Raw genomic sequence first — 18,283 nt, forward strand, 5'->3', positions numbered from 1 at the left:
GTCTTTTTTAGACTCTAAGCTCACATGTATAATGGAGTATAAATTTCTAGATCCAAGGATCTAGATCTAGATTCCAAGGCAATGAAGAACTAATTGGCCTAAGGGTAATGGTTAGTGACGAGTGAAATTTTTCGGCAAGTTTTGCCGCAAAAATTACGCCCATAGAATCTAATGGGTGAAAACATTTGCCACTCAATTTTAGCCCCTCAATAAAAATTTTGCTGCCCATAGACTTTAATGCATTTTGCCGAATTTTCGCCATTGGAGGAGAAAAATGAATCAGATTCACCCATCTTTAGGAGTGGCACATGGGAAGATTAGGCAACAGCAATTTTTATCCACGGCACGGGCGACAAATATCCTGAAAATGCCTCTCCAATTATTGAAATCACTGTCGGTATGCCAAACTTAACGCTAAATCGCCCAAAGATGCCTCCTGAGAAAAATTCGGCCAATCTAGAGATAAGTTGGGCATTCCTCCAGCGATTTCAATGATTGGCAATGGATAGGCATTTTCAGGGAGATTTGTTGCCCGATCTTCCCATGTGCCATTACCCTAAAATACTAATGTTGATCTACAGAGAATGAAGGAGAATAGAACACACAAAACAATGTGAACTTGAGTTTATATACTGCTAAAAAGGAAACAAGGACTTAACATTCCCAGACCTTGTTTTGTCAGGCAATGTCTGCATCAACAGTCTTTACTTGATTAAGTCTTAACCCCCATGAACATGGCGACGACCTAAGCTTGTCTTATAATTAGGATTGTGCATTGACAGCAAAATAGTATGGACATATGTAAGATGCACAGACACCAATCAAATTGCGACACATTTGAGTCAACTTTTAGTATAATGTAGAGAGGGATAGTCTGAGACAATTTGCAATGGGTTTCCATTTTTTATTACTTGTGTTTTTTTAATTATTTACAGTAGCTTTATATTCAACAGCTCTCCAATTTAAGTAATCAGTAGGGTCCAAATTACCCTAGCAACCTTGTATTGATTTGAATAAAAGACTGACATGTGAATAGGAGAGTGTCTGAATAGAAAGATGAGTAATAGAAAGTACAACATAATTGTAGCCTTACAGAGCATTTTTTTTAGATGGGGTCAGTGAACCCCATTACAAAGATGGAAAGAAGAACGCTATAATTAATGAAGGCCAATTGCAAAGTTGCTTAGAACTGGCCATTCTACAACATACTAAAAGTCCACCCCTTTTAAAATTGGGAAAATCCATACTGTTTATTTCATATTTTACACAAACTGCAAATATAATGCACCTCAGTTCCTACATTCATATATTTAATGCATTTCAAATCATAATTAAATAAACTATTCCATTCCAGTAAACTAAATAAAGGAAATAAATGTAATGGTAAATATACACTGGCCCACTTGTCCCTCTTTTTGGTCCTCTAATACCCTGCTTTGCTACAGAATCTGCCTTTCCCTAAAACCATTGTTTTTCACCCAAGTGAGGGGTGGGGGTCCCCACTGAGAGACACTTCTAAAGGGTCCCCACTAAAAGGTGACTTGTAGAGATGGGCGAATTTGCGCAGTTTCGCTTCGCCGAAAAATTCGCGAATTTCGCGCGAAATGTCGCCCGTTTTTGACGCCGGCACCCGTTTTTTCGCGCTGGCGCCCGTTTTTTCCGCAAATTTTCGCGGGCGTTTCGTGAATTTATTCGCTGGCGGCGAATTCGCGCCTGGCGAATAAATTCGCCCATCACTAGTGACTTGTGTGGGACATGATTCAAAAGCTACACTACAGCAGGTGTCACCTTTAAATGTGAGTATTAACAGGCAGCAATGGGTCAAAAGAAGAAAGCAAATCATTAAAAAAAATATTAAGGAAGACTTATTAGAAAGTTGCTTATATTTGGCCATTCTATAACATACTAAAACCTAACTTAATCTAACTTAAAGGTGAACCACTCCTAGTTATGTAGTAAAATGTGCACGGTTTGCAGGAGGTTATATTTACTGCTCTCCTGATTAAAATCCAACCATTTTATAGGTTGCTATGGGTCACTGCACCTGGGCAAACTTTGCACATTTAATTAAAGGGAGTTATTACATATGGGGATAAAGTGTGATAAGTAATAACTTGTGCACTGGTCTGATACCCAACAGTAAACAATTAGCAGGTAGCATTTACTGGTCAGTTGTTTAAATACAAATAAGCTTTTGGTTGCTTATGGATTACTAGACCTGGGCAAACTTTGCTCCTTTTATTAAAGTGTATGATCTATAAGAAAAGCACATGAAACAGGAAAAAAAATATGCTGAAAACAAAAAATGGAATCCAAACTAGTTTTGAGGATTTTGGGAGCACATATGCCCTGTCACCCCTGTCTGCAGAGAAATGGGTCTGCTAAAATAATCAGGAAAGCTGCAATACCAATTAGAATGGAAAATGCATACTACTACTTTACTACTTTATCTGCACTGAAATGGTCGGATCTGACCAGGGGCAAGCAGAATATATATTTACATAAATAGAAATAGACTAAAACCCTGAAGGGCCCCATCACAAGGCAATCGTTTGCCCCTACCCCTTTCAGTGCAGAATAACATCCACAGTCCTCACAGCTTAAGGCCATTAGTATCTTAAACTCTCTACCTTAGTTGCAGTGGCATTACTGGGGTCAGAACCACAAAGGGACAAGGAACTTGGGATATCATGGATGCAATGATCTATTAACAAAGGATTTTAAAACAAATCTGCAGATTTACATGCAAAGATTGATGGAAATGAATGGACAGAGTAGATGTGAATGTACCAGGAGCAATGGATTTCAAGTTCCACCCTATATGTAGAGTTAAGATAAATAAGGCCCATATATGGTATGAAATAGAAACTCTAAAACAATATAAAAATATACCCTCTGTATATACAGGTCTCATGTAACTATCATCTCTGGCATTCAATGCAGTTTATGTAAGCTTGTACATCGGGGCATGATCCTGGTGCATCATTACTTTCACCCTTGCCAATGAATTGCATGCATAGTGGTTTCCATCACATTCCATAAAGTGACAGAGTAGTGTAGAGTTCTCTTACATTTGTTCCAGCCACCATAGGGTTGCCAAGATCGCACACCACCAGTCGAGATTCGTTTTCCATTTTATATTCACAGTTGAGTTGCCGAAGTCCCTTAATGGATTCAAAAAGACATTTAGTAAATTTGCTCATGCAGTTTGGCAAAATCAGCTGGTAAAATTGATCACATACAGAATGTTCTATATCATTTGGTGGTTTGTGATTGAACAGTATGGTCTGTGGTTCATTTGTGGATATTCTAAGATAGGCTTAAAGCAACAGTTAAATCAAAAAATTCAATTGTTGTCATTTTTATCATTAATAAAAACATTATGTTATGTTGCCTGCACTGGTAAAACTGATGTGTTTGCTTCAGAAACACTACTACTGTTTATCTAAATAAGCTGCTGTGCAGCCAATCAAAGGAGAAAGGGTTCAGGTTACATAGCAGATAACAGATAAACTCTGTAGAACATAATGGTGTTATCAGTTATCCATTATTTAACCTGTGCCATATAGCCTTTTTTCAATTTCCCCCATTGCTCTACAGCAGCTTGTTTATATGAACTATAGTAGTGTTTCTGAAGCAAACAGGCAAGTTTTACCAGTGCAGGGCAACACTACATGCTTTTTCATTTCTATAAAACACTTTAATTTTTTGGTGTTACTGTTCCTTTAAGAGAATTCAGTTAGGGAATATGCCATAAGCTCCTAGCATCAGAGGGGCCCCTGGGAGAGAAACAAAAATACAACATAAGAAAGGTATGGGACCTGTTATCCAGAATGCTCAGGACCTGGAGATTTCCGGATAACGGATCTTTCCATAATTTGGATATTCATACCTTAAGTCTACTAGAAAATCATGTAAACATTAAATAAACCCAATAGGCTGGTTTTGCTTCCAATAAGGATTAATTCTATCTTAGTTGGGATCAAGTACAAGCTACTGTTTTATTATTACAGAGAAAAAGGAAATCAAATTTTTAAAAATTTGGATTATTTGGATAAAATGGAGTCTATGGGAGCCATTCCTTAATTCTGAGCTTTCTGGATATCGGGTTTCCGGATAAGGGATCCTATACCTGTATTCAGTATTTACATTAAGAAAATCCAAGGTGCTTAACCCCAGATGGGCTTGAACTGCAACTCAAGTTCAGGTTTACCAGTGATAGTTAAAAAGTTGTAAAGGGGTGCTGAGAGTTGTACTTCAACCAAAGCTGTGTGGCAGCAGAATGAACATTTATGGCACATATATTTCCTACCCACGAATGGAAGTACAACTATGGGACTTGTTTCTAGAATGCTCAGGGCCTGGGGTTTTCCAGATAACAGATCTTTCCATAATATGGAACTTCATACCTGAATCTAATATAAAATCATGTAAAGATTATATAAAGCCAATAGACTGGTTTGCTTCCAATAAGGATTAATTATATCTTAGTTTTGATCAAGTACAAGCTACTGTTTTATCATTACAGAGAAAAAGGAATTGATTTTTAAAATTTTGCATTATTTGGATAACGTGGAGTCTATAGGAGAAGGCCTTTCTGTAATGTGTAGCTTTCTGGATAACAGGTTTCTGGATAACAGATCCCATACCTGTACCTGAAAATACAAAAGACCAGGGCCCCAAATTAAGGGTGGGGGAGAAAAAAAATAAAAAATAAATATATATATGTCAGGCATGTCCAACATACTACCCTCCGGCTTCTGTTGAAGAACTCTATAATATGCACCCAATCAACTGAATGCTTAAGCGTTTAGACAAAATTTATTTTGTATTTTATTTTTGCAGCCACATGCATTTTGCAATAGAAACAAAAAAACTTGCAGTGTGACTTTATTATTTCAATATAATTGAAGGCAATATTTCTGTCTAACGTCTAATTTATGATGCAAGTAAGCTTTTTTTGCTTTTGTGTTGGAATTTTGCATTCATACCATAAATCTGTAAATATACCAAATTCCCGAGTGAATATTTGAAAGAAACCAGTCCTAAGGGACGGAAAGAACTCCCGGACAGGAAGTGTTTGTCGGCCGAACTCCATAGACAGGAAGCCTATAGGCCAGGGGTTAACATTACCACCCAGCTTGGCTAATAATAGACATAACATATCGTACTTTCGCCTTTGACTGTTAACCTTTTCTACCTCCTTTTAAACAAGCAGGGGGAGAAAACTCCACATATATCAATAATAAAGAAACAGAAATATGAAAATGATTAAAAGTAAATGAGTCAAACCTATAAATGTGAAATACAAATGAAAGCACAAATTCATAAATGGAATCCAATCTGTGCACCCGAGTCTTCATTCATAGCTGGGAGTCAGACTGCACTGTGTGGGTTCCGGGTGAGATGGGGATGTCTAGTTGATATCTATACAAATTACAGTTGCTATGAACCGTTTATGGGGATGTATTATTCCATTTATGAATTACACTTATTACACCTTGAATTTGTTGATTTGAGATTTGCACACAATCAGGGGACGGGCTTGATTCATTTCTTTTTTTTATTACATTCATATTTCTATTTCACTATAACTTGCTTTTTTTCCTTCACCTTCTCTTTCCTACCAATTTGTACACATTTGGCAAAGTGTATGGCCAGCTTTAGATATACCAGGCCATTATTGCGCATGGAGGGGGTTCTTGAGGATTCTTCTCTTTTGGGGTTTTAAAGAAAATCACATGTAAAAGATAACCTAGGGAGCAATATATAAAGAGGTGATGAAGTCTAAAATTGGCAGGCAAGTTAAAATACCGATAAGCTGCACTTGAGACAAAAACAAAGACATAAATGCAGTTATTCTTGCACATAAATTCCAAATAACATTTCCCTTTAGCCATGTTTACGCCAAAATAACAGGGAGAATAAAAATAATCTTTTACACAACCCTGTATAATAACTCAGGATTTATATGTGAATTTTACAACAATGAAAGGTTTTACTGGTTTACTGTCAAACCATTGTCCCCGCTAGGCTTTTGTCCTCTATTAAGCACATTATAAAAGTACAAGAAGGCCAGTCAGTATACAATGTATACTTCTTTAAATAAATAGAAAATAAATTGTCCATTTAAAGACAAAGTATAGCAAGTAATTGTAACACAGACGCGCTTCCTGCATTTTAAAATGCTCTCCTAAATGGTAAGATATTGGCTCTATACAAGCTTTATACAGTATATGTGATGTTTGAAAGGAATGCACTGGCAATGCTAGTGTGACCGAAAGAAGCAAGATGTTGGCATTCCTGTGAGGAATAAAGTCTGTAATCAATCACTGGGCCAGTTAGAACCCCTGGGGTCTCACCCATGAAAAGTGTATGGATTAATTTAAATGGATGACAGGGGTTCAACGGTCACCCCACTTATTAGCAGATGAAAGAGCACAAGCCTAGTGCCCTCTCATCTCTTTGCAATAAGAATTATCATACAGCAGGGCACCATGGTTGCCAGTTGCCTTCAGACATATGCCTGCCTTTGTGTTCCACCATCAGGAATCACAGAGCCTCATATTGATAAGTTAGAAGTACTCTCCCATCCAGGGTCCCCAGTCATTAACTCAATTGTCACCTGGGTGGAGGGACCTACCAACAAGCAGAATACGACCCAGTCACTACACATTATTCTATAAATCAACCCACACGTTTACATCTCTTTGTTTTCCCTCTGCCATAGGGCTCCTCAATGCAGCATAGTCTGATTAAAGCCCTGCATGAAACTGTCAGTCGTGCCATGGTGTCCCCCTTTATGGGTGAGAGGCACCTTTTAAAACTGGTCTCCAATACAGTTGTTTATGTTACATTTCCACACTGAAAAGTTTTCTGATTTATTAACTGAACAGATCACTCAACAACTGGACCATCGCTGTCCAACTGGCAGCCCACGACCCCACCATAATATCATGCAAACATTAAATAGGATGGTTGTGCTTCCGATAAGGATTAATTATTTGCATCAAGTGCAAAGTACTATTTTATTACTACGGAGAAAAATAAAATACATTTTTAAAATGTTTAATATTTGGATAAAATGGAGTCCATGGGAGACAGCCTTTCTGAAATTCAGAGCATTTTTGGATAATGAGTATCCAGATAACTGATCCCATACCTGTACTAATCACTTACTAATCAAATTTAGACAAAGGCCCAATAAGCAGTGGTATAATTAGATGTCGCTGGGCCCCAAAACAAATTAAATTTGGGGTCCCAAAAGATTGATAATTCTATCAAGATATATTGAAATTGCTCATTAGTTAGGGCCTTCTACACTCCTGGGCCTCCCCTCTGCAACTGCAAAACCTGTTTTCTCTGTAGTTACCCCCAATGCCAATAAGAGAAACAACTCAAAGGGGGGAATTCACAAAAGTGTCGGTAAAAAAAGTAACCCAGAAGTGGCGGTCGACAAATTTGTAAAATGTCGTATGAACGGCAAATTCACAAAGGCAGATGTTACCATCTCTGAATGTCTCGTAAGTCTGACAATTTTCTAAAATGTCGTATATCTTTTCATCGTACAAACGACATTTACCAAGACTTTTTAAACGACAATTTGTCTGACATTTTCATTTTGGAGAGCCTAAAGTGTCTGAAAAATTGTCGGTAAAAAAAATGAGTTTACGAGTAATTCATAAAAATGGCGGGAAAAGTGGCGCCGAAAAAACCACGCCCACTTTTAACGACACTAATTCAAAAGTGTCGCACATGTAGGAAAATTGGCGGAGAAATGCTCTGTGAATTTGTCGGCTGTTGCTACGACACTTTTTACGACATTTTAAAGACATTTTTTCGTTCCCGACACTTTTGTGAATTCCCCCCATTGTATTAACATTAGAAAAAATTGACATGTTCGAAGTCAATTTGATTAAAAGCTTTTCCCTGACATCCTTCTGGGGGAAGGCAAATTATCTATTCTTTCTTTCAACAGACACAGATAAGATATGGGTGATGTATGATAACTGACTGAGCATTCTCTATAGATAGATTTATAATAATAGAATTGTATATAGGATTGCCACATTATATTACTGATATATTACAAAGAATGTATACAATGAATACAATCTACATCATAAAGATATACAATATATATAATAAACGGTCCCAGCTCATAGAGTTAGGAACAGTACATGCTGTATGATTTATTATAAAAACACACAGTGGATTATTAATTAAAAAAATCACTGAACGCCATCTCAGCTAGTGTCCTCCCTGTAAACCGAAACATCCCATGTGTGTGTCAGGAACAGGATATAAATGACAATGAGATTTATCTTAAAAGGATATGATGTATCTGCTGACTGCACACCCTGCCAGGCATTTGTTCTATGGATTTCTAGCCCTAGTCAATGAAAGGCTACACTGAGCAGCTGGCACCAATGAGAGGACAATACATTTAGCTTTGGCTGAAGCATTTTGGTTTCCTCCATCAAAATGCTTTAGACTTTCCCACTGCCATGTTACCATGATATGATCTATGCCAGGAGCTGCCATTACAGTATTCCTCTGCAATCAGTGGAAGGTCAGTGACATTCTATAGCATAATGATCACTGCTTCACACTTGGTGCCAGTCAAAAGGCCTAAAAATAAATGCTTTTGTCTCAGAAAGGAGACCCAATTACAGTTTTCTTGTAAATGCAGTGCCATATTCCAGCACTTTTGTATCTCTGCCTAGCCTAAACTTCCCACCCACAGTCTGAAACTTCCGGAGAAGGATCCGAGAGCTATTGCAGTGCACAGGGCTCTAGGCTAACTATAAATATATTCCATTTGACCCACTGAACCACAATTTTCTACACCACTTTGATGAATTGCATGTATTTTTTTTTTTACATCCAGTGACTTTTAAGATGAAGACAAGCAGCTACTTGCCCTGGCTACTAAACACGAGAAAATACCCTAGGGATGGGCACATTTTTTTGCCCAAAAAATTACACCCGTAGACTTGTATGGCGTCGTGTGTCAAAATAAAAAGAAGCACGTCAAAAAAATTTCAGCGCATTTTTTTGATGCCCATAGACTTTAATGGGCGTTAGCGACATTTCACCGTGGTGAATTTTTGGCGAAATGAAACGGGTCAAATTCGCCCATCCCTAAGGTCCCTGACATGCACAATACTGAGAATTGCCTCTGCTACTGCTTTACATGTAGAGACAGTTATGAGCAATAGTACCTCCATATTGCGCTCAATTCCAACATAATCAGCTTCTGGTGGGATAATCATATGCAGCTCAGCTTCATAAGCTCCTTCCCCTTGGTTTCTTGTGTTTATGAGGAACAGAATATGATTCTCTTCTCCAATGACAAGCTGATTCTTGTCCCTAAGTGAGAAAAAATTATTTATATTTTCACAGGTAAGAAAAATTCCGTCATTAGGCTTATTTCTAAGTTTCATGCTAATACATTGCATTCACACAGAGAAAAGTATATGTAACAACACCATGCCCCAGATTTGCAGCCTCTCGACCAGTATCAATTGTTTGGCCTTTATTTGCTACAGGGAGTAGTAGAACATCAACTGCTGATGAGCAACCTCAGCTGCTTCCAACAAACTCCAAGTTACTGCAAGTCAATACCATAATTTGTAATGTTATAGCAAAATGCAAAAGGAAACTGACCCACTCGCTGCTAATCAAATGGGGGCCCTACAGTATTCCAAAAAATAATTTCTACTGCAGGGATGCCCAACATGTTCTTGGGTTGTTAGATATGGTGGGAACTTCACTTCTACAGCAGCTGGAGGACCACAAGCTATATACCATTATCTACTTCTTCAGGGCCAGCTAGGGTGAGAATTAGGAAGAATGGACATTTGTTCTTCTAGAAATCCCAAACTGAAGATCAGTTAGAGTGAGATTTGGGGTGAATATGTATGAGTGTCCTATGAATAAATGACCTATACACCATATTTTTCTATATGTGTACTAATTTCATAAGGTAAGAGGGTCCTGAAGCAAAGGTTGGACCTTCATAGGAGGCTTTGGCCAAAGCGTAGACCTTTAAGGGGGTTTGAACTGAAAACGTTCAAAAACTATCAAATTAAGTCATGGTGATTAAAATGAAAACCGCCCTTATCTGAAAAACTCAACTTCTCAAGCATTTTGAATTTATGAGCTTCTACTACAGACTGTAATAATTTTTATACTTTAAGATTTATATTTTATATAGCAGAATTCAACTGTGATCCATGGGTTGCCTTATACTGGCCTTTAAAGTGCTCTAACCGCATTGAGTTTAAAGTGATGCTGACCTGTTCCAAGCTAATATATCAATGTTTCACGTGCATTTTTTGTGCTGTCACTGTAAACTCACAGATATAAAAAAAACAAGAATGTCATTTACAGTTCAGTCAAATCTTGAAGGAATCAAAACAAAATTGACAAAGAAACCCAAACGGGTTTAAGTTTTTATTGCAGAATATCTAGCAGGATTTCCTGTCAGGAAATGAAGCGCTTATCGAATGTGTTTATTTTGTTGTCTGGTTGGTGACGTCACAATCAATTTCAAACCTTCTAAATAAGCGAAAATGTTTATTTTACTCTGGATAACAGAACTGCAAGAACCCATGGAGCGCTAACTGTAAGGCATGGCCTCAAGCACAGCAGCCATTTGTGTTCATTTGCAATTGCAATTGGCAAAATCATGTCAATGTAAACACTTGGATCATACAAAAGAGTCTGATGCCATGCAAAGTATGAGTAGTCAATGGAGTCCATGTCCAAGGGCCATAATCCCCCTGGACTAGGACAGCCCGCCATAAAATATACAGGGGCTTTTGAGAAAGAACTTTTGTACGTAAATCAGCTAAAACACCATATGAAACTCCCCAGTCTGCTATTATTAATGGCAGATTCTGATGTCATACATTTGGTCTTTTGATGAGTTACACACAGGAGTGATCAAGTGCAACACTAAAGGGGAGCCTTAAACAAGTTGATCACCTTTATAATCTAGAAAAGTAATATTCTAAGTTTTAACAACTGGTCTTTATTTTTTTGTTTATATATGTTTGTGTGTGTTTTTTTTTTTAAATTTAATTGAAATGTTTCAGCAGTTCTCCACTTAAAAGAGTATTTAAATGAAAGTGCATTAATTGAGACATTAATTAAATATCTGGGATATTCATATTATGCAACATTATTTAATTAAGATAGCATTTTAATTAAACTAGTATTTTAATTTAGATAATGTGGTTACCAAATGCATTCTTATTCTCATATTTTTGTACACTCTCTGTCATCTTTTATCTTTTCGTATTCCTGCATCTGTTATTGTACCACAGTTCTCACAATGCAGCAATGCTTCAGCCTGGACAGCCTTCATTTGCAGCAATGGTTTCTCTTTCTACACCTGTGTTCTATTACAAATCAATCATGCAGTGTTTATTTATTTAAACTTACGGTCTGGCCGAGAGCTTGAGATCAGGAATGCACATATTGTCTTCTCCGCAGTCCACCAGAATGTGTGCCTATATGGGGGTATAATGAATAACACTGACAGTTTTTTTTTTACTGATGATAAAATATTAATTACAAGATAGAATCATGTATAAATCAATGGGGCTTATGCCAAACTATATTAACTAACAATAGGTACTGTCCTATAGAATGCCTTGTTTAAAAAATGAGTTTCACAGATCACGTTTCAAAGGCAACAGTGAAATGTACCCATGAGGTCAAATAACTCCTTTCCGTATGCAATGGACATTCGCTGATTCAGTGAGCTCTCAACATATCCTAACATGTCTTTAGTGACACATTTCTACAAAGGGTTCACTTCTCAATGCAGAGGTCCATTAGGTAGTTACATGGTTAAGTTGGGTTAAAAAAAGACCAAAGTCCATCAAGTTTAACCCCTCCAAATGAAACCTAGTGCAAATACATATGCAAACACCAACACCATTAAAAAAAAACCTCCTACGGGTATTGACTCCTAAGGGTCTGGCCACACAAGCAGATTTGGGGAGATTAGTCGCCCCAGCGACAAATCTCCTCTTCTTCGGGGCGACAATCTCCCCGATCTGCCTTTCTCCTGCTGGCTAAATTGAAAATCACCTGGGGGAATGCACATGCGGCGCTTCGTTTTCCAAGTCGCCCGAAGTTTCCTCATGAGGAAAGAAGGAAGAAGAGGAGATTTGTGGCTGGGGCGACTAATCTCCCCGAATCTGCTTGTGTGGCCAGACCCTAAGGACAGTGGCCGACAGGGAAATTTGTCGCCCGCAGTTATTTATGCACCACTGCGGCTGACAAATCACTCGAAAATGTGTCTCCATTGAAAATAACTGAAATCACTAGTGGTAAAACCAACATATCGGTAGGTCACCCGAAGTTTCCTCCAAACTTCAAAAAAACGAACTGATGCGTTGGTTTTACCGCCTGCGATTTCAATTATTTCTGCTGGAGACACACTTTCAGGAGATTTGTCACTTGCAATCGGACATTTTTATTGTGGGCGACAATTTTCCCTGTCGCCACTGCCCCAAGGGCAATGGCATACCAGAAGATTAATCGCCAGTGATAAATCTCTGCTTCTACGGGCAACAAATCTCCTGAAGCTTTCCCACTGGCAATAATGTGAATCACTTGTCGCTTCAGTCTTCCAAATTCACTCTTGAGGCAACTTCAAGCGATTTTGGGAAACATTATATAATTAAAGTTAAACACTGGTTTGTGTTGGATTTCCCATTCCCACACTACGCAGAAGGAGAAGATCTTAGTATAGCAAATATATTTTTGGACTCTAAGCCTATTATTCGCTATAACAGTACTGATGTCAACTGAGACCCCCTAAATATGGTAGGCAGTAGTTTGACTCCCAACTCCCACCTAATACATTCCAAAATGTGTAATTATCATGTCATGTTTCATGCTTTCTGGAAGCCAAAACTTAGCCCTGTGGAATTGGAGGCCACTGGACTTTTGGGCCCTGACTCATCCTTTCTAGTAATTTTAAATTTCTGTAGATTACCTGCTCTTGAATGGTTGCTTCCTTGTAACGATTGAGGATTGGTTTCAATTCCTGGTCACCCAGATAAGCTGACTCATCCAAACTGTAATTTAAGTTGACACTGATTGGAGTGAGTTTATCACGGAATTCACTTTCTTCCTGCAGGCAAGATAATTAGATGTAAAGAATAATATGCTGTGAAGTGAAATGCCCGCAATAATTAGTGCAAAGTATCTGCACGTTGTGACAATTAGCAACGGCCATCCAAATAATCAGCCTTTGATACTAGCATGGTATCTCTAACGAAGAAAACTGTTATCACAAACTGCTCTACACATAACAACAAACAGGAAAAGGCTCATTCCGCAGGACACGGGATGAAGAAAACACCATGGCTGAGGGCAATTTTAAAGGATAAATGGTTCCATTCATTTCTTTTTGATGTGGACAAACTATCTACTAAATATTTAGAAAAAAAACCAAACAAGATCATTTTGATTCAGCCTCATCAACCCCCACTAAGAGAGCTTTAAATATGCTCTGGGAAATCAGTTGTTTGCTCTTGTAGCATTTCAAAAATGTTAGTAAATCCATCAATACACCTCAGAAGTGCATATACCGGACCATACAACCATGAAAGAAGGAGGAAAATGATTGCCTGCAAGCTGAAGTGGGCCAAAGTCCTTCATTATTATGAGTTACAGAAAACTTTCCCTATGTGTACATTGTGTACATAACCATTAATACTGTTCCAATATGATTTGGTCTTAGAGCCAAATTAAGGCTCCAATGGGCCCTAAGCAGGATAATGCCTTCAAAAAGTACATTTCATTCCCTTCTCCCCTACCATTTTTCTTCTGCTCCTATTTCTTATCTCTCTTGCCATTAACCTTATTTTCTCTCGATGTGCCCATTCTCTGTGTGCTCCCATTACCTAATCGCTCAGCAACAAATTTCTTTTTGCACAAAAATTGCTCTCTAATTGGATGGGAAGTTCAGCTTTCAATCTTCAGTATCCTGTCCAACTGTAGAGCAGTTCCTGTGCAAAGAGAAGTTTGTTTGCAGAACTGGACACAAAACGAATTGCGGCCTAGACAATCTGTGGACAATCCGGTCACAAAAATACAGACGGCCCTCTGATGAACTCTATGTATATAGGAACCTGCCCTTTATGTTAGTTTTATTTCTATGTTGTAACCCATATTTTTTACCCCTAATTTTAATGTCCAAGCAGAAGCAATTACTTCTCATCTAGAAGAGTCAGGAGCTAAAGTAAGGGAGACACGAGTAAAGAAGGGGACAGCACAAACATGATTAATCTTCAAAACAGAAATAGCTCCCAGGGACCACAACTTACTCTGAGATAAACAAGGAAGCCCAAGCACTGGGGTAGTCTTTGTTTTTTAATGGTCAGATCAAAAGAATTGTGGGCCTGGTGGGATTCCATAAAAAGTGTTCTTTTCACAGCACCTTTCTGTTTTAACCAATCCAGTTCAAGGTCAGCTTTCAAAACTGCAGGGACAAGGAAACTATACAGTTAAATGATGCTTTATAAACTCTTTAAAGCTACACAAGCAAATATATGTCTTTTTACTTATTAAATCACTGATTTCTCGTTTCTTCCAAGCAAATTAAATAACTTACGCATTCCATGCCAACATGCCAGCAACATATTCTGTTTCACACCAGCATCATGTTATTTATTTAAAGAGAATTCTATGCGGGACCAAATTAAGTAAATAAATGGAAATACAGCAATGTGTTATTGTTTGTACGTTAGAGAACTGCCAAAAATTAATTACTGGAGCCGATCTAAGGGATGTCCAACTGTTACAGACATGTCACTGTTTATACAATAAGGTCTTCATATTACTTGGCATCCCATGAGAAATGGAAGGCATCTCGGTAAAGCTGAGGGTCCACACAAACAAGATATAAATAAACCAAACAGAAAGGAATTTATTTTTTTGTTGAGTTTCTAAAATATACTTGTGGACTTGAATGATCTATGCATAGCTTGCATGGTTAGTACTTAACCTAGCAATCAGAACCCAAAACTGGATCTTTATTCTATTTAGGCTAAGACACCATTGGGGCTTATCTTAAAATCACTACCTTCCTATCCTTTTAGCTATTCCATGGTCAGCTTATGGTGCCAAAGATGACACAATGTTGTTACCGAATATATAACAGAGAAAGTGTCCCTTCAGGAGTTCTGCATCAAATCATGTCTATCTATTGTTAGAGGTTTCCACTATAAACTTAGAACCATCCTATATAACCCACAATGGTATTGAATGTGGGGTTGAATCTGCCACTAGGTTGTGCAGAATGTCAAAATTCCTTGTTTTATTCCCAGCACATGCACACATACAGTAGAACCCCCATTTTAAGCCCCCTGATTTCAAGTTATCCCTCATTTTACATTGTTTATTTGTGGCCCCTTTTGTATATCATGCATAATACATTTCACTGATTTTACATTTTCCTCGATTTTACCTCGATTTTTTCTGGTCCCCTGAAGAACATAAAATGGGCGTTCTACTGTATTAGTAAAAGTGTGTGTACTTTTATATTATTATCATACATATTATATTATTCAGGAAAATAAAATTATATTACCAGTTTACAGCTGGTCCCTTTGCTGTGATTGTTTTTTTATGCAGGGGGATTATTTTTGCACTGGTAATCTAATTATCTACCTCACAAGGACTAAACATAGAGTAGCTTTAATTTCCTTGTTTGCCTTATTTAGCTCAAGAAATATACAGTATAAAAAACATACATTTTTCATGCTTTAGGGCAGAGACACACGTGAAGATTCAGGGAAATTTAGTTGCCCAGCGACAAATTGCCTCTTCTTCGGACGACTAATCTCCCCGAATTTCCTTCCCACCGGCTAAATCTAAAATGCCGGCAGGATGGCGCTCGGATCGCTTAGTTTTCCGAAGTGTCCGAAGTTGCCTCACGAGGAAACTTCGGGCGACTTCGGAAAATGAAGCGCTCCAAATGCCATCCCTAGATTCTAGCAGGCAGGAAGGCATTTCGGGGAGATTAGTCGCCCAAAGAAGAGGCGAATCTTCACGTGTGTCTCTGCCCTAAACCATAGGCAAAAGTATGTTCAATACAAGCCCTATTCATGTTGAATAAGGAGGAAAGACTGTACTTTTAATTTGTATTCATGCTTTTATGTGTGGGATGGAGGGTTTGTGTACTTTAGTGAGATTGAGGTGTATTTGGGGGGAGGTAGATGCATTGTGTAAAGATAGCAATTTAGTGTAAAAGAAAGTCCATACCAAAGCAGACTCTGTGTGTGTGTGTTGCTGCTTCTCTCTTTAGTTTAATTCTATTGCGGCACTACCGTGTATTAGACTTGAGTTGTATGTTCTCCTTTTATTTGCCTGAGTTTTCTCCAGGTGCTTCAGCTTCATGTAGACTCCAAAAACATACTGATAGGTTAGTGTCCAATATATATGCATGTACTATATATACAGTATGTTAGTTAGAAGAAAGGATACCTAATTTCTTGGAATTGTATGCCATTTGGGGATTTAATTTTATAATTTCCACTTTTGCAGCAGGCACAATACATCACTGTGTAATGCAAAACTGATTCCTATCAGGGACTTTTTGTTCTCATGTTCTATTATGTTAAACCTGTGGTTTCCCCAACTGTGTGGCTCAAAAAACACTGAGCAACAAGCTCAGCCTGGAAGCCTGGAATGCTGAGATTTGGGGCTAAAAGCTAATCTATTTTCTATTTTTGGGTCACATTTATATATTTCTGAAACCATTTAAGCTAACTGGATCCCTGTGCTAAACTATGCCATCAGTCTTGCTTCTCTGCTCCATCCTATACACCAACCCTTACAAAACTGAACCAGTACATCAAACTACAATATTTATGTTTATATTCTCTGTTCCTCAATACTCTTGAAGAAATAAACATACAAGATATCAAGTTACTCTACTCACCAATATTTGAGGGGATGCTTTGTCCAGACACAGTTACACAGACTCTTACAGTGAAACTATAAAAATAGAAAGACAAATAATTAGACAAAGTATGGAGCAAATATATCAAAAAGTGGAAATAAAGGTTACATTGGGCAAATTTCACTGTTCTCTATTCACTTGTATACTGTATAATGTTAAGGGGAATGGTTATCCACTTTAATATACAGTCCGCTACAATCCCATACATGGGACATTTTCATTTATCTCCGGTCATTCTATTACCCAAGTATTTGATGATTCTTCTGCCAGGTAACAAAATGCCTGGAATCACTACATTTTCATCTCCCAAACAACTGGATCATGCAACTGTCATGTGAAAATGCTGAATTTTGCATTTTGAAGAGACATTTGCCTGATTCACACGTGCCCTGGTCAGGTCCAGGCTATTGTGTGAAGTTAGCCATTGCCACAACAACATAGTGGTGCATTCTTGGGAAGGTTGTGCAATTCATCTGAGTTCTTGCAGAATCTAGTGATAAATACTATTGCTTTTCAGCTTTATCAAGACAAAGGTTTAGAATCGAAACTGAAACATCTGACCGTTTTAAAGGCAGTGCTTGGGACAGGTTCCCCACTCAGTTTCTAATTTTTAGCATTAGGTGTTGGAGGCACATAATATGGCGATGGCCACCTTGAAAATTCCCTTTGTGCTCCTCTTCTACTCCCCAGAAAGTCTCGATCTCAATGTTAGCCCAGAGCACAGAGACAGATGGTGCATGGGAATGAGGAAAATGCTATTTGGATTGTACAAGGTGAGAAGCTCAGGAGGTACTTTCCAATTTCTATATAGTCAGAATTTCTGCTCTTTCCTTGAAAGAGAATATAATTGTTGTCTCTATACTAGTGATCCTGGCCCTGTCTAAAGGTGGCCATACAAGAGCCGATAAAAGCTGCTGACAGAAAAAATCTGCAGCTTATTGGCCAGTGTATGGGGCCCTCCGGCGGGATTCCCTGACCGATATTTGACCAAAAATTGACCAGATGTCGATAGGTCAGGTTTAAAGATTTTGTCGGATCAGGGAACGCATCGGTTCGTCGATGTGGTCCTCACTGCCTGCATTCCTGGCCTTGTGATCTGATCATTGGGCCCTGGGGTACACAATCATACCAGATCGATATTGCATACCAGGGCAAGGTCCTCTCATTTGGTGACCTTCCAAAACAAACTAATCTACCCATGTTTGGCCACCTTAAGAGCAGGAAATGTAAGTTGTGTGGGTTTGCATATCAGCTTGTGATCACTCTTGCATTATTTGGGCATTTTGTCAA

At 38.2% G+C, this 18,283-nt stretch overlaps 1 protein-coding gene across 1 annotated transcript in view; it reads right to left on the minus strand.

Moving 5' to 3' along the window:
- Positions 1 to 18,283, minus strand: part of itga8.L (integrin subunit alpha 8 L homeolog) — a 126,809-nt gene that overhangs the window by 49,418 nt on the left and 59,108 nt on the right. The window contains exons 16-21 of the mRNA XM_018267300.2: positions 16,973 to 17,028; positions 14,355 to 14,509; positions 13,019 to 13,156; positions 11,452 to 11,519; positions 9,225 to 9,372; positions 3,072 to 3,164 (exon numbers count right to left, since the gene is read on the minus strand). Coding sequence (XP_018122789.1) covers positions 3,072 to 3,164; positions 9,225 to 9,372; positions 11,452 to 11,519; positions 13,019 to 13,156; positions 14,355 to 14,509; positions 16,973 to 17,028 — 658 coding nt within the window. The remainder of the gene's footprint in view (positions 1 to 3,071; positions 3,165 to 9,224; positions 9,373 to 11,451; positions 11,520 to 13,018; positions 13,157 to 14,354; positions 14,510 to 16,972; positions 17,029 to 18,283) is intronic.

The sequence above is a fragment of the Xenopus laevis genome, chromosome 6L, assembly GCF_017654675.1.
Source record: "Xenopus laevis strain J_2021 chromosome 6L, Xenopus_laevis_v10.1, whole genome shotgun sequence".
Taxonomy (NCBI): domain Eukaryota; kingdom Metazoa; phylum Chordata; class Amphibia; order Anura; family Pipidae; genus Xenopus; species Xenopus laevis.